The 25,721-nt window shown below is 31.2% G+C and overlaps 1 protein-coding gene across 2 annotated transcripts in view; it reads right to left on the bottom strand.

Moving 5' to 3' along the window:
• Positions 1-3,866: 3,866 nt before the first annotated feature.
• Positions 3,867-25,721, bottom strand: part of ZnT77C (Zinc transporter 77C) — a 46,292-nt gene continuing 24,437 nt past the window's right edge. Inside the window, exons 1-8 of one of the 2 annotated variants that reach the window (XM_076417530.1) lie at positions 24,192-24,334; positions 10,365-10,572; positions 6,148-6,445; positions 5,479-5,709; positions 5,145-5,270; positions 4,847-5,025; positions 4,601-4,792; positions 3,867-4,543 (exon numbers count right to left, since the gene is read on the bottom strand). In XM_076417530.1, coding sequence (XP_076273645.1) covers positions 4,199-4,543; positions 4,601-4,792; positions 4,847-5,025; positions 5,145-5,270; positions 5,479-5,709; positions 6,148-6,445; positions 10,365-10,553 — 1,560 coding nt within the window. In that variant the 5' untranslated portion in view covers positions 10,554-10,572; positions 24,192-24,334 and the 3' untranslated portion in view covers positions 3,867-4,198. Of the gene's footprint in view, positions 4,544-4,600; positions 4,793-4,846; positions 5,026-5,144; positions 5,271-5,478; positions 5,710-6,147; positions 6,446-10,364; positions 10,573-24,191; positions 24,335-25,721 lie in introns of those variants that run through there. The other variant, XM_076417529.1, reaches the window with a different exon arrangement.

Raw genomic sequence — 25,721 nt, 5'->3', positions numbered from 1 at the left:
TTACTTTGTCAAAAATAAAACAAACCACAGATTCCAATGCTTTTGGTGTCTTTGGATTTATCACTTCTCTTTTATCACATGATGATATAAAATAACACATCCCTAGTATTAATGGAGAGATGTTGGGATAAGTGAAGACAATATTGCTTGATTCATCCATCAATATTTTATGCAATAACAACTTGCCAAATGTCGAAGAATTTAGAGGTTGGTGTCATACCTGACTATGGTCAATAGTCTATATATTATTGGTCGCCCTAAATGAAACAATTGACAGAGTGAATAGAGTAAAGAAAACACAGAAGATGACAAATAAATGGCAAGAAAGGTGAGAGTTGAGTGCTATCGGTAGTTATATTAATACAAAATGAATTAATTGACTAAAATTGATTCATTGTTGAAATTACGGATTGAAATAAGGTTTGGCAGTACTTGAACATGGTATATATAATGGTCAAATTGTATTTAATGCAATATAGGCAGATACAAGATGCAAATAGATGAATATGATGAAAAAAATTTTCTTGCACCATAAAATAAAATTTAACATAGAAACACATGAAAGAAATACAAGCCCATCAGTGATTCCAAAACTATCTACCCTGCAACAGTTGTAAATTCCATATTATCTCTGAAATAATAAAAATAAATAAAGATTATTTTCAAACTACATTAAGTATTTACCTTGTAGAAATAGCTTCAAATTAAGAGAAAAGGGACTTCACCAGTGCCATGAATCGAATGGTGCTTCATCAAATAGCCAGATTGTGTATAATGCAACATAGGCAGATGCTTATATATCCAATGAAAACAAGTTATTGGCACAGGAGAAACAGAAAGAGATAGAGAGAGATAATGGTAAACGGAAAATATTATTACATTTGGAGATGTAATTGACTTCATGCAGGAGGTCATAAATAAGAAAATAGAGAGAAGGAAATCTAGCATAGGTTTCTCACTCTTCAACTTTGTAGATGTAGCCTTTACTAAAAAATGCCAACCTATCAATAGTTCTAAAATCTTCCCCTGTACTGCCCCTATCAATGCCATATAATTTCTGAAATAATAAGAATAAATAGATTATTGTCAAACTACTTCAAGTATTTACCTTGTAGAAATAGCTTCAAATTAGAAGAAAAGGGACTCCACCAGTAATATCAATTGAAGTTGTGATTCATCAAATAGCCAGATTGTATATATGGCAACATGGGCAGATCCTTATATATTATGTTAAAGCAGGTTTCTTGCATGAGAACGAATTGCTCGCGTGACTAGTCCTGATGAACGCCGAGTCCCACATTATCACCGGAAAAGGAGGAACGAAGATCTATCGGACCACCACCAATGACAACCCATACTAGCCCACTCTCTATCGGTCGAACTCGAGGGTCTCCAGCTGTAGCAGACCCGCAAGGTGATCAACTAGATGTTGCCGAAGCAACGGGCAATATCATACAACGTACCAAAGTCTGCAATGGCCTGCTACCAAGGGAATGATAATGTGCACCAAGACTAGGACGATCCAGGCTGGTCAGCCACATTAGCGCACCCAGGTCAAGCGCGCAGAACACGTAATGTAACTTGTTTAATCTGATACATGAAAATAAAATAATATGATGAGATATTTTTCTGGATTAATTATTCCTGCGTATGTCACTTTCCGGTTGGCTCAGTGATGGACGCAAGTTAAGGGTCAATTAGATTTAAAGAATATGAAATAATATTAACTTACCAATCGAGGAGCACAGAAAGTCATTATAGAATAAAAAAGAACGAATTCAGTTAAAACTACTGCATTTTTCGAAAAGAAAAATAGTTGTTTGGAGCGACGGCGTCGAGCCACAACGAAGGGCACCGCTCGTACAACTATAAAGTAACAAAAATCAAGCATGATCCTAATTAGACATCAAAGTGCACTGTTGTCAACAATTCCGGACAGATGATCATTACTAAAATCAATAAAATCAAATACATTTTTGCATCAATATTTCAGATATATGCAATCGCGCTAAGATTAAACCAAAATCTGGTGGTGTAAGCATATTCAATTTTGTTTAATATAAATCTAGATTTAATTTATTGAAAACAATTTAATTACAGACAATGACAAATACAAAATGCATAACGGCAACATAATGCGCTAATCATGGGGTTGAAAAAAATTCATGGCACACTGCTTTTCCTTACAAGTAACAAATATGCATTTTTTATAGTGCCGTTTTAAAGAAACTACAACATTTTGGACAGTTTTTAATTTTATTCAGAGGCGTGCAAAAATTTTTATTAAAATTTTTTTGACAAATTAAAAATTAAATATATAATAAGTGATTTTAAATCAAATTGCTAATGTTATGCTTTGAACTAAAAATGAATACAAGCCAAAATTAATATTTAATTGAATAATAGTCATACATACAAATATTAATATGATTGCAGTGAGGTTAAGGGTGTATCGATGCTTAGTTAAAGCTAATGTGAATAAGAAGACATTTTTAATATATAATATCAAAATATGAATATCAATAGTTAAATAAAACATAGATTCTTCAGAAAAAATCATTTTAAACACAAACTGTCTCTGATTCATTGTTGATTATTAATTTTATGACATAATTTGCCATCATAACGAACATTCCAACTTCTAAGACATCATCAATGTTCTTCAGCATTGTAATTATTAGGTGATGGTCCTCCTATAAGTGAAATTTATTTATGAAACAGTATTACTTTCAATATTGTGGTATAGCTTTGTAGTAAATATAAGAACACATCTTTACAATCACAACAAATATTAAAATTGCATAAATATTTTCCTTTAACTATAAGCTCAGTTCTATTAATTTGTGAGTTCACTGTTTTATTCTGCATAAATGCAGTTTCACAATATCTTTAAGAGCTAAAAATGACGCTAATATAATAAAAACTGTAGCTGTTGTGTAAAACACCTAAAAAGATTAAGATTTTGGTTTCTATTGAATTTATCCAACCATTATTTTTGGCCTTTTATCTGAATTAGTGTGTTACTTGTTATAAAGATCATTTATTGCTTGAATTTTAATTCTCTTATTTTATTTCTAAAATATATAAGCTATTAATCAAAACACTAAGCACAGATTGTGTACTGAACAATCTTACATTTATTTAAACGGACAAATAATTATTTCAATATTTTAGTGCAATCGTTAATAAACTGAAGATACTTATTAGTTTTCTTAACACTTATTTTTAGGTTATGCGGAGAATCACCCAGTTCTGCAAGAGCTTCGAAATAATTTAAGAGTTTAATTTATTGAATCTACACAGTCCTATCCATACATATATATAGACCCATTTATATATACATGTGTAATATTAATAATTGCCCATTACTCTTAATTTAAATTTTTATTTATAATATGTATCATTGTACCCTAATACTCCGTACTAGAAACTATCGATTATATCCAACACCAAATTACTCAGTTACTCTGGGTAGTAAGTACATTTTAGATATTGCAGTTCTTTATCAATTAAACCAATATACATATACTATCTTTTAGTATAATTTATAATTGGTTTTGTACGGATGATTTTGTTTAAAATATGATTGAGTCCTATCCACTTTCGATAACAATTCATTAGGTTTCAGATAAGAAAATCCCTTGTATTTCAGTTAGAGCAGAAAATGATTATTTATGAGAAGAGCCTGGCGCATGCACCTTTTTTTTTTTAAATATTCTCTTTAAAATTTTAACACATTTATAATTAATTTGATCGTAATCATAATATCGTGATAATTACTTTTAATATAATTTTTGTGATCCTTTAACATTATTATATGCGTCAGGTAAATCCCTCCTGTCATATAATTAAATGAAACTAAAATAATCGTTTTGGTTGTTTATTAAAATTAGTTCTTTACAATGATTATTATTATAATATTTACATCACAAATCGTTAGAAACTGACTGACATTGTCAATTATATCTTCAAGGTAAGTTTTAACATATAACAAGTCAGACATTAAATGACTAGATACATGATAATTCTTTTGTCAGTGATATAAAAAATAGTAACTATTATTTTATTTTATTGATTTAGTCAATAAAATGTGATACTCATCTTATAAACATCACTTCATAAAATATATTTGACTATTGAGAAGATGATACAAACAAATCTAGCACAGCCACGTATTTTTCATCAAGTCACATATATTTTATTGTTTTTCTAGTTGAACATCTGATGTGTCCTCAGAGTCTTTCTTTGTACTATCAGCTATGTCTTCTTTGGTTTCTGTACATTCACTGTCTTGAATTACTTCAGTGGATATAGTCGTACTAGTTTTGGAACCTTCTTCAGGTTTCTCTTTATTGATATCTTTCCTAATTGTGTCTATTGCAATTTGTTTATTCACTGTTCCTGTTGTATTTAAACTTGGGGTACTGGTGGAACTGTGAAGAGAGTGAAGCTCTTCATCAATAATTTTCACAGACTTCAGTGTTGCTGTTGAATTCTCTTTATATATAATCTTTTCACCAGATTGTTTAAATTTATTGATTTCCTATAAATAGTATAGATATTTTATATAAAATTACAGTTAGTTTTATATGTTAGTTACTTGATAAATTGGACAGCAATGATTTAGCTTGCAGTCTTCACCTTGGCAAGCTACTAAACACACTGGTGGTAGTTTAGAGCTCAAATTTTCCATACTATCACTGGGTCTATAGAATTCTGGTTGTATTGTCAGTTGTGTAACTCCATTCTCAATAAAGAACTCTTTGATTTCTTCCAATATGTTTCTATATACCTAAAACACATGTTAAATATGACTAAAAAAATTTAGTTTAAAGATTCTAGTTACCTTTGGATTTTCAAATATAATATGTACTGTAGATATAACTTTGGACGCGGTCAATTGCCAAATATGGAAGTCATGTATATTAATTATATCTGGGAAGTGATTTACCAGTTGTTTGCCCATTGTATCAATGTCAATGGTATCAGGCATTGTTTGAAGTAAGATTAGGCAACTTTCTTTAACTGAAATTAAAAATTTTTAAGGCCACTGAATAATATGTATTTTATTTGATAAGAATTAATATTTTCCTAGTGAAGTCAATAGGTATTATATTTATTTAAATAAACAGGTAACTACTTACTGTAAGGATAACTCAACGTCATTATACAGGTAGCTGATATTAGAGATATTATGGGATCTACATATTTTGCTGTCTGTGGATCAGTGAACATTACTATCAGTGAACATATCATAACCAAGACACAACCTAAAATATATGTTATTAATTATAATATCTTTTGAGTGTGTGTCACTAGTTTCATTCATAATTTACGTAATTTTAGTACTAAATTTTTGTTAAAGTTATAATATTAATTAACGGCCATACAACTGTCAAGACAAATATTGAAATCCTAGGCTGTTTTTGACTATTGTATTTTAATATAACGAAAATAGTTTAATAGATAATATAGTACCAATTATGTCCCTGGTAGTTTCCCATAATCCTTGTCGTTTCTTCGGCGGCGAAGAAAATATATTTCTTGTTCTTGATAATCTTCGGCCTCCCTTTCGGACAGAATCATTTACCACTATTTTATTCAAGACAACATCGCCACTTTCAGTAACATAGAGGAAACTTCCTTGGTGGAATGTGTAACCGCCAATAAGAAGAAAACATACTCCATTGAGTAAAAGTCCTGTAGCTCCTGAAATATGAATTAGGTCAGTAATTAATCATAGGCAATTGATAGATGGCGCTGAACGATGATTTTATTCTTAATTAAATATATAATTTCAGTAATATATTAAAAAAGTAAAATCATAAATAGAATAGAATGGGAGTATTTATTTTTTATCGTCATTTTAAAGGATTTATTAATAATGTTTAATGTAATAACTGATTATTAGAAAAGCAAATAAAGGTTTGTTTGCACATATTTAATCAAATATACCTGACGTAAAGAGAAATGTTGGATACCCATATTTAAATAAAACATGTTAACTAATGTAAATTAATAGGTTTATAACTAGTTTGTGTTAGTATACGAGGGTTGCATTTTATATTTCGGGATTGTGCTGAACAAGTTTTGGCATCTGGTATTTGACTTTTCTATTATGAAGTTTGACATTTTCTGGCTACTTACCTATACATAAAACAGACCATGGATGGTGCATCTCGTCTTGATGGTCGATATGGGCCAATGTTTGCAAGGCTTCCACATAAATCGAGAACGAGAACGAAGCCAAGAAGACGCAGCATATGAGCATCGTTATAACGTCGATTCTAGTCCAGCCAAAGGTATTCCTCAGTTTGCTCTCTTGTTTGTTTCGGAGTTGCGAGGTTTTCTTGTCTTGCTTAGTTGCAACGGTCATTTTTTTAAGGTTTGTTTTAGGTTCTTCAGTCTTGTTTTCGTCTTTTGGTGTGTCGATCTGGTTACCGTGCTACAAATAACATATTCGATGAGTTAGTTTAGTATTTATCATTTTAGTCGAACTAACTTTTATCTACATCAAAATAATTCGATGAGATTTGAGGAAGATTTGTTGTAATATTTTCGAGAGAATTTTAGTGTGAATTAAGTCAAAGCAGTGTATCGATTGTGATTTGCCATTAAGAACAACGGTTTGTTAACTCTAATCATTGGTAATAGCTTGTTTAATGGCGAAATTGTTGAAGATAAAGTTAAAATTGGTTCTTGTTGTGGTAAACAGATATTATCAAAGGATTACGTGACTTATTGTGAGAATGAGACATCCTTGGGCGTCAATGAGACTAATTTTTTAAATACCTTGTTATTTTAAATATTTTGGAAACGTTTAACTGAATCACGTCAATAGTTATTCGAACCTTAGACATATGTTTTAATTTGTGTTTGTATATCCGTCTTAGGCAATCCATTATTTCAGAGAATGTGAAGTGTATGACGCAAAAAATATTCTTGATTCTACGCCTGATATTAAAAGGACTATATGAATATTTATATCAAAACGGAAGCCGACAAGCTCTTTATTAGGTGATGATATCATCTGTAGTATAATATATATGATAGAGGACATACTTTGGTACTTTGATGACTTATGAATCGTGAGCTAATGCGTATAAAGTGACCCGTAGATATATGTTTTCAAATTCGTACTAAATAAACTTATTTGTGCTGGTTGTATATGTAGAAACGAGAAAAATTGGTGTTCTGATTAGAGATTTTCTATAATCTCTTTATTTCTTACTTGTTATTTCTGTTATGTCTCTCTGTTTCTTAATTGTTGAATAAAATGAGACGTACTCATGTATGTCATTTTGTTAACCATTTTCATTATCCGGCAATATGGCAGACAATTTTATAAAAATTGATAATTACGACTGTGCTTTATACCGCCCGACTGATCTGGACTGTAAGATAGATATTGAGATTCCTTGAGAAAGATGAAGAAATATAATCCCTGTTGAACACTGGCGGAGTGCCAGCAGCGCCAACTAGAACCCGATAACTAATAGCTGGCAACCCCGAGACGTTTATCTGGGATGTTGCTGAAGGGTATTTCCAATCATTCAGTACTCGACCATCGTTTGGTTTTGACGTGTGACCATCGACTGCCCAAGACTCGTCTCCAGGTAACACCGCTGCCATCCGTTTTATCTTTTTTGTATTTTCCACATTTTTATATTACTTCAATAAATAACGGTCACATAATGTAAATACCACTGTTTCATTTCGTTTTACCTCCATTCACCGAGCCATCTAATTTACCCTAAAATACTAAATGATAAACTGCTATATTATGTAGAGAAACATCAAAGCAATCGGATTTAAAACAGTTAGGTTAGGTTTTTTGACGCTTGTTTACGTGTATACTTCGCATTCTCACCAGCAGATATCGCTGACCAAAATACGGGTTTAATACTTCACAGATTTTTCATCTGGTGATAAATTGAAAATTCTGCCTACAGTTAATTAGGCTTTTCTTAAAAAATACGCAATATTAATCACACATTAGCATACATTTATCGTGTTTATATTTTTCCGATTTCGCATTTTGGACCTGTGATGTAAACAAGTATTCTTGTCTGCTACACATCATGAATATTCATTAGCGAAGAAAGAGTCGGCTATAGTGCGTATTGAATGACGACGTTATCAGGTATATATTTATTACGCTATATGTGACACTTCTTATGACCTTGGCCCTGAAATTTCCCTATAAGAAATAGTCGAATGGACCTGTGACCTATAATCGTTTGAAACTGATGACTCGTTAGTAATTGTTGCCTTGATTTTTGTACTAGAACTTCTTGTGAATTAATTTGATGATACAGAAGTATAATGTTATATTATATAATCTAGAAATGACGTTATATAGGAATTAAATACCATCTTATATTAATGATACTGTTTCAAAAGGACCTGAAGACCTACTTTTTTATGTTGCCGCTTTAGATGAGGCTTACATAATGCGGTTTCACCTCATCCATAAATTATAATATTTATGTGAAATGTTTGACATTGATTCATTATCCGTTTAAAAGACAATTTAAATATAAATTAAATATTGTATTCGTATATGTCGAATATTGAATGACGAACGAAATTGTTTGTATAAAGAATATGACATTTTTCAATTCGAAATATCAAGAACAAGGATCGTTAATTTTGAAGGATTTTTTGTCTATTACGAAAATCATTAATAATTGGTGTTGATCATGATGATAATCATTGATTACTAGGCAGCAGTTCTTTATCAACAGTTAACTGGTTTTATGATAAACTAATTTACTTAGGCTAACGTTAAGAATACTAAATAAGTTTAATAAGCTAAATAAATTTGTGTGGTTTGATTCGCTTCAATTTTCTGATTTCCTGAGTGTTGTCTTGCTGTGATTTAGCAACATTATTTCAAGCTTTTTATTTCATGCTTTAAGGCGAAATCTTGAATTGCTTCGTATATCCTTTTGATTTCGAGTTCATCGTGTAGCTCTTCGTTGGTTATGTAGCGATGAGCATTGTTAATTAAACGTAGAAACTCTGTTTGCTAACTGACTGAAAGTGTGTCGCATTACAGTCTCAAAATCACTGAGCAATTTCATCATTTCGACGATGGTTGACTCGTAAAGGCCGGATTTTTTGTTGCTGGAATTGCTATGTCTTCAGATGTTTTATTTTCAATGGCAACTGGCTTCGCAGAGTTTTGTGCTTTATTGAGTTGTCTTAATCGCTGTAATGCTGTAATTTTATTTGGGTGAAGTTATTGTTTTTTTTTGGTATACTACACACCCTTTGTATTAGCAAGGTGCCCTCTTTAATTGCATAATACACATCTTGCATCGCTATTCCAGCTTTCTGTATTGACTTGAGTGATGTTTACAAGAACACTTCACGGCTATCGTTCCCTACCGCAGACATCTTTAGTATGCCCAAGCTGTTGGCAGTTTGCGAATTGGGAAATACTGTTATTTTTCTTCGCGATACTAGGCAATAAGCAGGAAATCGGCAAATTGAAGTGAACCAAATCACACGAAATATTTAACAGGTTAATAGAAAAGTCCCCGGCCTACCATAGTAAAACATATTTTTTTGGCACAATTAGTTTTTTTATTCAACATAATTTTGGATACCATTTTGGTAGTACGATTTCTCCTTTGCTTCAAAATAGGCCTCAGTTTCGGCGATCCCCTCTTCATTCCACAAAAATTTCTTCCCAGTGAGCATTCTTTTGAGATCTGGGAACAGGAAATGGTCAGATTTGGAGAATACGGTGAATGAGGAAGCAATTCGAAGCCCAATTCATGGATTTTTGCTATCATTTTCATTGACTTGTGACACGGTGTATTGTCTTGGTGAAGCAGCACTTTCTTTTTCTTGAAATGCTGCCGTTTTTCGGCGATTTCGTCCTTCAAACGGTCCAATAACGCTGTGTAATAGTCGCTGTTGATGGTCCTTCCTTTTTCAAGATAGGCAATGAAAATTATTTCATGCGCATTCCAAAATACAGACGCCATAAACTTGCCAGCCGACTGTTGCGTTTTCCCACGCTTTGGATCGGGTTCATCGTGTGCAGACCACTCGGATGACTGTCGACTAGACTTCGGAGTGAAATGATGGAGCCATGTTTCATCCATTGTCATATATCGACGCAAAAACTCGGGTTTATTACGTTTGATCATCTTCAAATACTGCTCCATCTTTGTGTGAGGCCAGGAACTTTTCAATTTACCTGTTATATAAATCTTAAAGAAATTATGTCGATTCAAACATGAAATTAGTTGTGCGTAAATCAAAATTCGAATCAATAAATAGACGTTTGCTAATGAAGGTATCTTCATGACAAATAGCATGTCTAGTCATCGTTTAATCGTCGAACTTACCTTGATTGTTATAATACATCCTGATAGCGCTAGTATATTACAGAGCATGTGGTAAGAATCCATCAGCAATGTCAGTGCGTGCGTGAGGTGACTGACTATTAATTCGGTTATGAAAAATAATATTGTCAATGTCAGCACCACGTACAGTTGCATCGGTTGAAACTTTTGGACCCATTCCTTCACCGGCATTTTCACTTTCTTTGAATATCTGCGAACAAAAATTATGTTAATATAACTCATTATCGATGGAATTGATTTGTTTCTTTTGATAAAATTATCGTTATAGTTGTTTATTAATTTTGTCGTTTAAAAAATATTGTTGCTTGTTGGAAAAACTGTTTCAAGTGTTTGAGGTCTATTTGAGTTCGTGTTTGACAAGCATCAGAACATCATCAAACATCTTCCCTGGCCAGTACAATAGCTAGAGCTCAACAGAATTCAACCATTATGGAGAGTTTTAGAGCAGAGGGTAAGGAGTAGATTGCCATCTCCCACATCGTTGAATCAATTGGCGGATGTTTTGGTACAAAAATGGGAGAACATTTCATTGGAAACTATTCTGACACTCTGCGTACTTATTTCGCGATGAATTGCAGCTATTTATAAAGTATGATGGCTTAACACCTTACTAACAAATACACATTATGTGTATGTCAAATTATTTTGTCTATTCACTGTATACTTGTTATTGCTGCCTTCTATCTTTTATCAATTGACTTCAAAAAAGGACTTCTATGTTCGATTGTATATTTTTTTATGAATGATCACCGATTTCTTCATCAATTGTGGACCGATTTTCAAAATTATTTCAAGACAACGGCTAGGAGTTAAAGGATATTTCTTTAAATATTATGAAGATGTACGGACAACTATACTTTGAAGTTATTTTGGTAAGGCGATGATGAAAGCAGTGACCGCACCGCTATAACTTTCAAGAATTTTTGAAGGGTTTTTAGTAGTGGTCTGCTTACCAAAGCCGTTCAGTGCAAAAGTCGTTCAGTTCGCTTTTCAAGCAGTACAAAATAAACAAAAATAATAATATAATTTAATATAATTGTTAGGGCACCGACTTCAAAGTCATCAATTGGTAGTAGTTAAAATAATATTGCAAATAGATTAATAGGTTTAGGTATGTATTAAACTAAATTGTGTGTAACAGGTCAATTGAAAAGTCCCTGGCCTACCGTAGTAAAACACATCTTTTTGGCAAAATTAGTTTTTTATTCAACATAATTTCTTTCAAGGGTGATACACTGATTATAGCGACCCTCCAACTTTTCGATACCATTTTTGTAGTACGATTTGTCCTTTGCTTCAAAATAGGCCTCAGTTTCGGCGGTCACCTCTTCATTCGATGAACATTTCTTCCTAGCGAGCATTCTTTTGAGATCTGAGAACAGGAAAGAGTCGAGGGGGGCCAGATCTGGGGAATACGGTGGATGAGGAAACAATTCGAAGCCCAATTCATGGATTTTTGCCATCGTTTTAAGTGACATGTGACACGGTGCATTGTCTTAGTGAAGCACCACTTCTTTTTCTTCAAATACGGCCGTTTTTCGGTGATTTCCCCTTTCACTCGGTCCAAAAACACTATGTAATAGTCGCTGTACTAGCTTTTTTCAATGTAGTCAATGAAAATGATTCCATGTGCATCCCAAGCCGACCGTTTTTCCACGCTTTGGAGCGGGCTTATCGTGTGCAGTCCTTTCGGGTGACTGTCGATTGGACTTCAGAGTGAAATGATGGAGCCATGTTTCTCCATTGTCACATATCGACGCAAAAACTCGGGTTTATTACGCTTGATCATCTTCTGCTCACTGCTCCGAATCATCAACACGTCGTTGTTTTTGGTCAAAAGTGAGCCCGCGCGGCATCCACTTTGCACAGAGCTTTCTCATACCCAAATATTCGTGAATAATATGATGTACACGTTCAGCTGATATCTTTAGAGAGTGTGGATTTTTTAAATGTTTTCTTCGGTAACAAGTTCTTTTGGGCGTCCACTGCGTTCGTCGTCTTCGGTGCTCATTTCACCATGTCTAAACTTAGCATACCAATCCTTGTTGATTAAGTTTCCTGTGGCAGTATCCGGAAACTCAGCATCAAGCCAAGTTTTTGCTTAAACTGTATTTTTTCCATTCAAATAGCAATATTTTATCAACACGAGAAATTCCTTCTTGTCGATTTTTTTCACAATAACTAAAGTTGCTTCACTCAAAATTCTAAATTCACAAACTCATGATCCGACAGCTGTCAAATTTATACACGAATCTTTTGAGGGTTAGGCCTGATTAAAATTGTGTCAGGCCGGGGACTTTCACTTCACTTGTTATATAGTAGAATATAAAATATTATAATTGTAATAGATATGTTAAAAAAGCTTTTGGTTTAGTTTTATTTAGTTAAAACAATTATTATATACATGTTTTATTTTAAAATGTTTTTTTTTTGTGGTTGTATTATATTTCTTTGATTATTTTTGACTTTTTAGTCCCTTATTTATTTTTTGAAGTCGGTTCCAATTTATTTCAAAATATTTTATTCTGCATCGTTTGACTAGAGTGACAGAAACATACTTTTTTGAACTCCAAATATATCCAATTATGAATAAACAATATACGAACTTCGTTTGATTCAAAGAAGAATGCTGCTGTTGATGATTGTTGATGCTGGTGAACGCTGGAAAATGGACAAATATTTATTGATAGAACAAGTGTGTATATTTAATTCGATGGTTTATACGTGATAATTCTCGATACAGTATACAAAGATCTCCCTGAACAGGTTTCCTGAAGATATTTGAAGTCGAGGAATATGGTATGTACCATATTCAGTAGGCATTACCAATTACTCTTATAAAAGTAAATAGACTGTCCAAAAAGCCAATCCTGTCCTGATAAATTTAGGAAGAAGTGGTGATTAGCAATGGAGAATAAGTTGAAACCTAATGATGTGCACATATTTTCACTAAAAAACAATTCAAAAATAATTTGCCGTCTCTTCTAAAAGTAAAAAGAAAATATTTCATTGAAAACTCACTTATTTTTACTATTTACAAATTATTTTTTAATTTCTATTCTATTAATAAACGAAACATTTCTTAATTCAAATAATAATTTTTAACCGTTACAATCAATTCGCAATATATGACGAAAAATATACTAAGTGATTACAATTATTACACATATTTGTTTAAATAATAAGCGCTTTGTGTTTATTTTTGTGTGGTCAATTTTGCTAGTTGAAAGTGGTGACGTCGAATTAGCCAATTATGTGTTTCCTCGTTTACTTCAAGTAAATTTGCCATATTTTCTTTAAAAGGACCTTTACTCTTTCCATGTATAGGGAGTCCCAAAATTGCTCAAGATATCAATTAAATAGAAAGCGAAAACAATCTATCAATCCTGTCTTGTTTTAATTACATAGAAAACGGTTAAAAACCTTCATGGTTTTTTCTTTTGTCGAAAACTTTAACAAATTTAGACCGACCATTAAAAAGGTTTATGATCAGACAACACATTAATACTCGCACAAAAATGCTATTATAAAGAACTCGCTTGACTAATACTATCTGGACAATAACAGTTCACAAAGCTTAACAGTTCAATTGAAAAGTCCCCGGCCTACCATAGTAAAACACATTTTTTGGCAAAATTAGTTTTTTTTTCATTCCACATAATTCCCTTCAAGGGTGTTACACTGATTATAGCGAACCTCCAACTTTTCGATACCATTTTTGTAGTACGATTTGTCCTTTTCTTCAAAATAGGCCTCAGTTTCGGCGATTCGACGAACATTTCTTCCCAGCGAGCATTATTTTGAGATCTGAGAACAGGAAATAGTCGCTGGGGACCACATCTGGAGAATACGGAGCCACATCTGGATAAGGAAACAATTCGAAGCCCAATTCATGGATTTTTGCCATCGTTTTCACTGACGTGTGACACGGTGCATTGTTTTAATGAAGCAGCACTTTCTTTTTCTTCAAATGTGTCTGCTTGTCGGCGATTATAACGCTATGTAATAGTCGCTGTTGATGGTCCTTCCTTTTTCAAGGTAGTCAATGAAAATTATTCCATGCGCATCCCAAAATACAGACGCCATAACCTTGCTAGTAGACTGTTGCGGTTTTCCACGCTTTGGAGCGGGTCCATCGTATACAGATCACTCGGATGACTGTCGATTAGACTTCAGAGTGAAATGATGGGGCCATGTTTTATACTATTATTTATTATTGTCCCACTTTGCACAGAGCTTTCTCATACCGAAGTATTCGTGAATGATACGAGGTACACGTTCAGTTGATATCTTTATCATTCAAAATAATCTGTTCTTGCTTGTTGTCCGGTTTTTCGCACTGTCCTTTTTTCGGCTATTTTCTATCTAATTGTGGATGATGTGAAGTTAGCTTTTTAATATGCTACAACTTTTTATAGTTATTACTGCTGTTTCTGTATCTGTTTCAGCTTTGAGAGGCAAATTTAGTGATATTAAACTCTCCAGTTTTTCTCTAAACAATTTCCAGTTAGTTTTCGTATTATGTAGAGAAGGCGGTTTAGTTTTGTCGATAATATTTCAATTAACTTTTAAGATTACTGGCGAGTGATAAGATAAATAGATGTATCGGAGCATAATTGATGATTGGAAGAATGTGCTATACTCTGATGGATCATGATTTACATTGTATCCTACAAACGTCTCAGTTTATGTATGAAAAACCCTAAATAAGCCTACGATCTGGACTGCCTGCTTCCTACAGATAAGCCCCGTAATGATTTGGGCGGCAATACCGTTATGAGGAATTTTAGAGCATACAATAAAGAAAAGTTTTCCATCGCATAATTTCCTAATTACATAATAACATTCTATGGTCTATCCAAAGTTAATGGGAACATACGTTATCAATATGTTTAATATATTGCCTGCCGCAATTTGTAAATTCGTTTTAGAATCAGACAATATTTTCTTTCTCCTTTTATTATTTATTTTTAGTTAAAAAGAGACACAATGTTGTATGATAAGTTCGAACGCGTAAACGAACTAGTTTGCCAAAGGCCTCCCGTTGTCAAACATATTCAAAATTCTTCAAAACAGGTTATAAACCGGCAAAAGTTGTCTTAATGCATTGCTTGTTTTAATAAATTTCAAATAGTGCTGCTTATTATTACTCTGATTAAAAATGCAGATTGTTTCTGTAATCAGTTACCTCGAACAGGAACTAGATAATCGAGGCCCCTTCTTGTCATAAAATTAGCTACAGAGTTAAGCATTTTTACTGTTGAATATTAATTTGCTGCGGTTTTTATTGAAAATATTTTTAGCAGCCTGTTGCACCTACACTGATACTAATAGTATGGACACGGTCACTGAAATATCACAAAAAGTGAAAAATATAAATTTGAATTCACCGAAAAAAAAACCGTTCTCATACGAAGCGGGTGACGAATCAGCTTGATGTTAGCACTACCAGAGATCAAATATATGAAATATATAAAAATAGTGAGGAATTTTTTCAATATAAATATAATTTAATACAACTAATTCAGGGGAAACTGTTAGTCTGAAATGTATCGAAGATGTTTAATCGGACTTCCAGAAATTTTTTCCAGGTTTTCAGGTTTTTAAAAAACACAATTTTTAAAAGCATATAATAAAATAAAAAAAACTTATTACTTCAATTTGTGTACTGAGATGACACATGGATATTTTAGAATGGGGCCAATATACCCAATGGTCACTCATAGCAAGATGATAATAAAAATAGTGTTATGGCAACAAAAGTTGATGGAAAAAATTAAACAGGTTTTATTAAACAGAAAAAAGGTTTTATTAGTCGTCGTTTTCATGGTGGAAACAGAAAAGGTTAATAACGCCTCCTGTCAGGATGACCTTTAGCAGATACAGTGAACATGGAATGGTGAACAAACATTCAATTGATGGGAAATGAACAGCTTAGTTATTAACTTCAGTGAAACCTTTTGAATATGGGATTATGATTCAATGCTGATTGTTTCGACGACAGGGTGATGAGAGTGTGGAAACAACTAAAGGAGTGTATGTAATTAATATACCATAATTGTAGGAAATCGTATTCTAAAGTGTGAAAGATTTACGTCGATTAGTTATGTGTCTGATAGTTCAGAATATATATGATTGTTTGGTAAATATGTCGGAGGAGAGAAAAATATTAGGAAGAATTCAGTGATTAATTTGATCAAGAATTGTGTACACAGATAATAGCAAAAGAAATAAAAAAATGCAGTGATATCAAAACGACTTAACAAGGAAACACACCATCGAAGAAAACAAGAACCAAACGTAAAAAGGTAAATATTCTCTCTAATGAAAGCGAAATACACTACTACACTGCTAGCTATACAATTGTTAATTACGTGGATTAGGCCTCCTGGGGAATACTAATACATTAAAAAACGAGCCTGGAACTCTAACTCATGAGTGGTGTGGAAAAGAGTTCAAAATAACTATAATAAACGGATTCTAACCTATAAGTTATTGTGGTTGTATAATTTACTGTAGCTTAAATTATTCGATAATATATGCATTAGATGTACTATAATATTAAGTCAATTTCGCGAATTGTAGGTTTAATGTCCATGCCCATTATAATCTGGTATATAAGAAATCAGAGAGCATTTCATACTTTGCTAGCTTAATACATATTAAAATAATAAAAAAATCGCAGGTCTGTCACAATGAGTTGCGTAATCAATTGTATTGAATCACATGATGTAATGGTTCCATTGTTAACGTTTTAGCAGCACCTTATCAAACATTTCAAGCTGATTTAATTTAGGCTTTTTGCCTTAACTTGGTTTAATACCTGTGATGTATAATGTATAATAATATATAACATGCAGTGTTACATAATATAGGATGGACCAAAAGTTTTAATGTCTCATAAAGGATTTTGAAAAATATTATCTTAACTAAATGGATTCCAGTTTTCCATAAGTTAATTTTTTTAATATAGCATCAGTTAAGTCTAAGCCTTGCTGATTTTTATAACCCCCTAACACGAAGAGGACACTTTCCTTGTTGAATGACTGATTGGTACACTCAGTATAAATATATAAACTGAATATTTATACCGATTTTTATTGATGTTATTTAATTTATTGTTAAATTATATAAACATTATGATAATGTTGCTGTATTATACAAATATTTTTGGACCTAAAAAACGATTTTCTACAGAAGATTTTGAATAAATGGTTCTAAATAATGATTTGGCTATTGTTTTATTTAATATAAGTTTATTTTCTATTAAGAGTATGGAAAAACGCACGTACTGTAAAGTAATGTTGAGCGATTTTTGTTGGATGTTCAGCCCAGCTTATAAATCGGTAAAAGAAGAATTTCTTTTCATGGACACTATATATTTAAATGTACTATCATACAAATAGCTTCTTGTTGGGGAATGACTAAAAACCTGCTAAAGAAAACAATGTTTGTACAGATCCTGATGATCACAAACTTGTGTTATGTTGTATGAATATATTTTATATTTTCGGATAGCGTTGCAGAATGATTTTGCACTTATCGTTTAGTAAGCCGTAACTCTAACTATATTTTTGATATCTATTGTTGATCATTGTCCCTATTCGCAAAAACAATAAAATCATCATCTTCTTTACTATCACTGTTACTCTCAGGCATTATTTCATGTTTTTTTTTATAATTTTCCTCTAAGGCATGAATTTTTAGATTTTTGGTAACCAACGTATTTGGCAGCAATATGGCAATATGGCTCCATTTACTTCAGGTGACAATTTAATAGACTTATCAAATCTTCATCATAAACTTTATTTTAGTTGTGATACAACAGCAGTAATATGCCTTATATTACAATCCTGTAGCCGATCTAATCTGGTTCTTACAGACGTTAAAGTAGGCAGAAGTTACCATGAGAAGTTATAGCCACAATTGTTGCCCTGAATGTAATCTAAAGCTATAGCAACTATAGTTTCAACAGTTCAATTAATTCCGCAAGTATTCTAGTTCTATTGCCCAGGCTCAACTTGATTTTCTTTTAATAAGCCGCATTATAGAATTGTAAAGAAAGTTTCATTTTGTGGGTCAAATTTATTTTCAAGTCATAATATTCACTATTTATGGTATTTTCGTTCTCAAGCTGGTCGATGAATATTATACCACGCGTATCCCAAAATACTGAGGCCATAACTTTTCCAGTCGCTGGTTGTATATTCGGGCGCTTTGAACGAGGCTGACCGGTTGCTGCCCTCTCAGATGACGATCGTTTTGATTCCGGAGTGAAGTGATGGATCCAAGTTTCATCCGTTGTTACATATCAATGCCAGAATTCTGGTTCATTACCTTTAAAGATAACCAAGCATTTTGTTTTTGATTAAGAGTGAGTTAATGCGACACCCACCTTGAACATACTTATCTCGTAGTAAAATACTCATGCAATATAAAACCAACACGTTTTTTTTTATTTCTTTACGATGTTAGATAACTCATACAACATCACTTTTCGATCTTTCAGAGCGATTTTGTGGATTTTCTTGATGTTTTCTGGTGTTATCACCTCATTTGGACGTCCACTGTATTCCGAATCATCGGTGTCTCTATGATTAGGTTTGAAGTCAGCAAACCAATGTTTTATTATTGTTTCTGATAGAGCGGAGTCCTTAAAATACTTTTCAAGATCAAGTTTTTGATCCGGTATTTTAAAATTAACAAAAGTAGTGTCACTCTTAACACAATAACTCAAAAAGTTATGAGTAGAATATGATGAAATTTTAACAGCTTTCATTTGAAGGTTAATATTAACTGAAAAAGCGGTGAAAATTAACACCATATCTGCTTAACGTTTGGCTATATTGGATTGTCAATGCTTTAAAATTGATTCCCATCGCTATGTATTGGCTATAGAGAGCCTAGCACAGCCAGTTTCTGATTATAAAAAGTCATTTAAAATCCATTACGAATTAACATTTTACCATTTATGGTATTTATCGATTATTTAATACATTTTATTTAATCAAACTAAAACTCATTGGAATTACGAAATAAAATTGGGAGCTAGATTAGAAAATTAATGTCTTCCAAAAAGTAATTGTTCGGTCAATTGTTCAATTGGCAAATATCCGGCCGTATTCTTTTGTAAACCCAATCTGTTGATAGGTATAACAAACAACAATTTGCTTATCCGTCATTATGCACTCGTTGGCCGGTTTAATCTACTCTTTGTTCGGCCTGGTTAAACATGACGAATTATCAAGATTCAGATAATAAAAGTAAAATGATTTTTTTTACTACACAATAATTTGAATCATTTTAATAAAAATGTTATTACTAAATTAAGTATTAATTTATATGTGGCTTGTTCATTAGACCGGAAATTATAAAGTTATCTTTTATTATTATTCATACGTTTTTCGAATCGAATGGATTTTTGTCATTCTTGAATGATTTCTATTCATATTCAAACTTTTTCTCAATTAAATTTTGGATGTTTTTGTAATGTAGATGTAGTTTTTGTAGATGTAATTTATTTAATTACTTTAACAACTTATTTAGAAAATATAGGCCTATGGATTATTTTTAAATGTTCCTTTTATTTTATTTGAAACTTTGTTGTGAAAAATCGGTTAAATATAAAATAGGTTCTATCTTCGGCTATATATATATATATATATATATATATATATATATATATATATATATATACATATATATATATATATATATATATATATATATATATATATATATACATATATATATATATATATATATATATATATATATATATATATATATATACATATATATATATATATATATATATATATATATATATATATACATATATATATATATATATATATATATATATATATATATATATATATATATATATATATATTAATGTATTTTCGCGGTTTTTCTCCGTGAATTATAGACCGAGAGAAACGCATTGGAGTGAGCCAAAACATATAATAACTAAACGGAACAAAGCTGAAAAATATTTATTAGGTGAATTAGTATAAATCTACAATACAAGTCTTGCCATATGATTAAAATTGATAGAAAACTCAATAAAAAAGTTTAACTGAAAATACTGTTCCTCCTGGAGATAGTTTAATTAACCGAAGGTATGATTTAAAACAAGAAAATGATTCTAAACATTCGTCAAGGTTATGTCAGGTTTTCCTAGCAAGAAATTTGGCATATAATGAATTGGTCATCCCAATAGCCAGATCTTTTTCCTGTCCTATTAGTTTCGGATGAACTTGATAGAAAAGTGAATAATTGATATCCATCGACCAGAGATCAGTTGTGGCAGTACCTACAGAGTGAGTGGAAGGTACTGGATTCCGAATACTTAAAGTTAGCGTTAGTTACTAAAAAGTAGTAAACGCAATTAAAAATAAGGGTGGTAATTTTGACGAGGTTAAAATTTAACTAAAAATGTATTCAATTTTTTTAATTTTACTAAATATATTTAACTGACTTTAACTTAATGTTGAATAAAAGTCTAAGGTTTGGTTTAGATTGGATTACACTACAATATAATATCTTATCTCTCTCATTGTGTTTTTAAAATACTTTGTTGTTTCCAATCTTTTTAACGGTAGTTTATCCATTATGATCTTGAGAGGTATTATGTTTCATTCATCTTCTATTGAACTGTTATAATTTGTTAAAATATTTTAACGATATAATTTATGCAGCTACAGTTTGTTAAGCATAAGAACAAAATACTACGTTATTTGGGACCGAATTACCTTCACAGTCAATACGATAAGGAGAATTTTATCAATTTCATTTTCGGCTGGTGCATCGTCTGTAATAACTTCTTTAGAAAATGCAGGATATCTCCACTCATCTGGTGGTTCTCCTAAAGACTGAGAAGGGAAATACTGGAAATTAAAAACAAATTCATACATGACTATCTGAGAAATTTAACAGATGATAAGGAAGCCGGTTATTCAGTCTGGAAAGACCTAACGAAATATCTAAAGCGCCCATGTCTACACAGTGCACTTATAAGAGACCTATGTGGGAATTGGGCACGTGACAATCACCAAAAAGCAGAAGCATTTGTTGAATATCTAGAAACTTTCCAGAAACTTTCTGGAAACCAAATCAAAGGAAACTAATATTGAATATAATTTGCAGGACATAAGAAAGGGAATTATAAAACTCACCAACTTGATCAATACAGCATTTAGATTAATACCAATCCCAGGCATTTGGAAGATGGCGGAAATTACAATGATCCCAACACCTGGAGAGCCATCAAACGAAATAAAAGCCTATAGACCTCTATCACTGCTGCCAGTAATACCTAAAGTTTTTGAAAAACTCCTGTTGAAAACAATATAACCGATCATAGAGAGAAAAAAAACCTAATACCAACACACCAGTTTGGGTTTATTCAAGCATTCACCAATTGACCAGGTCCACATAATAACAGATGTTATTGAAGAAGCTTACGAAAGCAAAAAATTATACTCTTCATCAGTCTTTGATAAGGGTTGGCATGAAGGCCTTGTTCATAAACTACAGAAAATGTCGGACACAACAGCAAAAAAGGTACACGAAAATTACATTAGGAAAGTGACAATATAAATAATTGGATACAAGCTTAGAAAATAAAAATTAACGGAAGTATATCTATGCATGTGCATTTCATCTACAATCAAACCGTACAAGCACCAATAACATTAAATAATACTATCATTCTATATAGCAACAGTGCTAAATATCTTGGAATTAATCTTGATGCAAACCTTCGCTGGAAGGAACATCTAAAGAAGAAAAGATGAGAACTGGAATTGAATTATAGAAAAATATATTAGCGAATTGGAACAAAATCACAATTATCAGTACATAATAAATTGCTATTATATAAGCAAATACTGAAATCTATAAATGCAAATTGGAGGTCATTCCTTTTAGATCAAGGGCAATAGTCTGATTTAATTTTCGATCTTTATAGCGCGATGATGCATTCAAAGCACTCATAATTTGAATTCTATTTTTGACTCATCCTTTTACGATGTCTATGACACTGATTTCATTGTCAAGTAACTAACTAACGGAAAGAAAACTAAAAAAATATGGACACTGGTTGTGAAAAGTTCTTGTTTCATCCTACTAAATTATTATTATTTATCATAATAAATGATTCATTAAATTAAGCGATAAAGTACCTGAATGTAGACCCGGCAGAAAATATTAAGTAGACATAAAGTACTGATATATCGCTAATAAAACAACAACAAACAATGAACTTATAAGTATTTAAAAGTTTTTCAAGATTAATCAATTTATAAGAATACTATAGCTGATATTAATTTATGAACAGAAGATAACCAATCTACTGATAATAAGGAGGAAGATGTGGATAGTGAGGCCGTTTCCATTGAACTTAGAAATAGAGTGACAAGATTTAGACTGGCCTGGAAAAAATGTCAAAGTTAAAGTATTTTTAACAAAAAAATTGAACCGACTTCAAAAAATAAATAAGGAACTCAGTAAAAATTAAACTTAGATTTTTATCACAAGAAAATAACATTTTAAAATGAAATATGTACATAATAATCGTTAATCGTAATAACTAAATAAAAAAATAACTAAAAGGAGGTAGGTAACGCCTAAATTGTGTGTATATAGTAGAACATAAAATACGTGTTTGATTAGTTCGATCGCGCACGCGACTAAGCCTGTCAAAGTTGTCCGGTTGTCAGATGTATGCAAAATTCTTGAAAGCAGTAGTGATAAGAGGTTATAACACTAACCTATAAACTATTGTGGTTATATAATTGACTGTAGTTTTTAGATGTACTATAACGTTAAAACAAATCATATTTGGTAACATTTTTGTTTCATTATTTTCAAAGGCCAAGGACAAAATAAACCAAAACCCAAAGTTGATGTGGCAACATTGCGACGTTTTGACGTTATGAATTTGGGATGACGTATGTACAAAATAACTTTGAATAAACTATATATAGCAATTCTACATAGCAATGAAGAGAAACTAAAATTGCAGATTATTTTTGTTCTAACTGACAAATAATTATCGCTGTTGAAATACAAATATTTGCTTAGTTTTTTTTATAAATATATTAAATTATTTCTTTTTACAAAAGTAAGTATTATTGAAATCGCTTAAATAGCGACCGTTAATGTAAACATTTCGGTAACGTATGTCTCTTTTATTTGAAAATTTTATTCTAAGCAACAAGATATTATTTATTTATTTATAACGCACCTACAACAAGAGCGCGTAATTGGCCAGAAAATTTAAAATGAAAAAAAATCCAAACAAAAGAACATTTATTCAGTAGATGGCCATCAAAATTTAAAACCTGGAACTAAATAATTATATAATGTTAATTTAACTCCGTATTTAAATTATACCTTATTATGTACATAATAAATTGTTGATCAATAAGTTGTTTTTTTTAAATAATTTTTCCACAATTAGCCTTAGATATTTTCCAGGTCACTAAATCTATGTCTTACGTACGGTTTTGATGTCGAAAGAACTTAATGACACAAATAAAAGTAATTTTTGTTTCCACAGCCACTCAGTTTTATAATTCCATTATCTACTTTCTCCACTATGTAATATAATCGGTTTTTTAAATAATATTAACTTCTTTCATTTGTTTTTGGTTGTTAAACCGAAACATTCTTAATAATTCGTTGTGAAATACTTCTTATTAAAAGAAAACTATATAGTATGAGTAAAAATATTGAAATTTGAAATTACAATAAATCTACTCTAAATAAACTATATCTTACATTAAATAGATTTCTACTTACTAGTTTTACACAATTTTACTGTCGACGTCCAGTTAGTCACTAAAATACGTCTATATTCCGACCAAATCACGAATTTGATAACCTGAATAAACAGTTTGTATCTGAGGTTTTCGACTTTGTTATTGAAGCCCCTTTCTTATAAGCTGTGATTGTAATAAGATTAGGAAAAGAACTGAATGTAGTGCTGAGTGAAATACTATAAATATTTTAATTGTCTTACTTGATAAAGCCTTTATAGCGATAGTTGCATTCTCATTAGTCGACTGTTTGAACCTGAATAATGGCAGATAATGTCTAAACAGTAGTAAAATAACTTAATTTGTATTCGTTATTTGCATTATAGAACAATTATATTTTAAGTTTATTTGATTTTAGTTCTAAAGATATATTTTCATGATAATAATATGAAATTAAGTGGAAAATAATTATTTGTTTGTCAGTTATACTTATATTTGAATGGTTACAGTGATTGAAATGAAAAATGGAAATGTTTACAATAATATAAAGTTAGAGAAAAAATAATTTAATTTTCGTCATATTTTTAACCGACTTCAAAAAAGGAAGAGGTTCTTTCTATATTAAGCTGTATATATTTTTATAATATAATTTTGTGACATATACAAAAAATTCAATTACTAACAAAACAAATCTAAATTAATATAATATTTTGGGTTCGGCAGCGATTGAAAAGTAGTCAGTTCGTAATAGTTACAATAATATTGTAAATAGATAAATAGATCTATTAGATAGATTTAGTAGTATATATATATAGTATAATATAAAATAAGTGTATTAGATAGATTAAATAAGGTTTATTACTTTTTAGTTAGTTATTACAACGATTATTATGTACATATTTTTTTTAAAGGGTTTTTATTGTGTTAAAATCTAGGTTTGATTATTTTAAAATTTTTAGTGAGTTCCTTATTTACTTTTTGAAGTCTGTTAAATTTTTTTGTTAAAAATATTTTATGCTTTTTCCCTCTGAAAAAATGTAACGTGCACTAGTTTGAAATGCTGTGGCGTTTATAATGAGGAGTGTTTAAATGAATAAAAGCATCAATATTGGTTTGCTTGTTTTCCTTTTTTGTTTTTGATAAAGATGAACCTGGCTGGTCAATAATTGAAAAGGTCGATGAAATTCTTTAAAATAGTACATGGCTATGGAACTAAATATCAATTATACAATAGAACATTTATATAAAACTAGATATGAATGTTTTAAGTCATTTAACTGTGAAAAATTTAATGGGCCAAGTTTTCATTTGTCAATGTTTACGAGTGATTAAATATGACAATAATATGCGAAATATGTTGTGATAGAAGTTCAAAGAAACTTCCCTAATTAGTTTCGGAATATGTAAACGATCTAACTCTTGGTTTAGAAGGTTGGTGAACATAACTTAGTTCAGTTTTTTGACAAGTAAGCGTCCTTTTGATGATATTATAGTTCTGTTAGAAAAATGTATGAAAAAAGGTGATGACACTGATTAAGGTTTTCTCTAAAATCTAAATACTGTTACCAGTGTA

This window comes from Rhynchophorus ferrugineus, unplaced genomic scaffold, assembly GCF_030347505.1.
Source record: "Rhynchophorus ferrugineus isolate W39M unplaced genomic scaffold, kcgeb_rfMv2 rfM11, whole genome shotgun sequence".
NCBI classification, from domain to species: domain Eukaryota; kingdom Metazoa; phylum Arthropoda; class Insecta; order Coleoptera; family Curculionidae; genus Rhynchophorus; species Rhynchophorus ferrugineus.
This window is presented reverse-complemented; position numbering and strand designations above follow the sequence as displayed.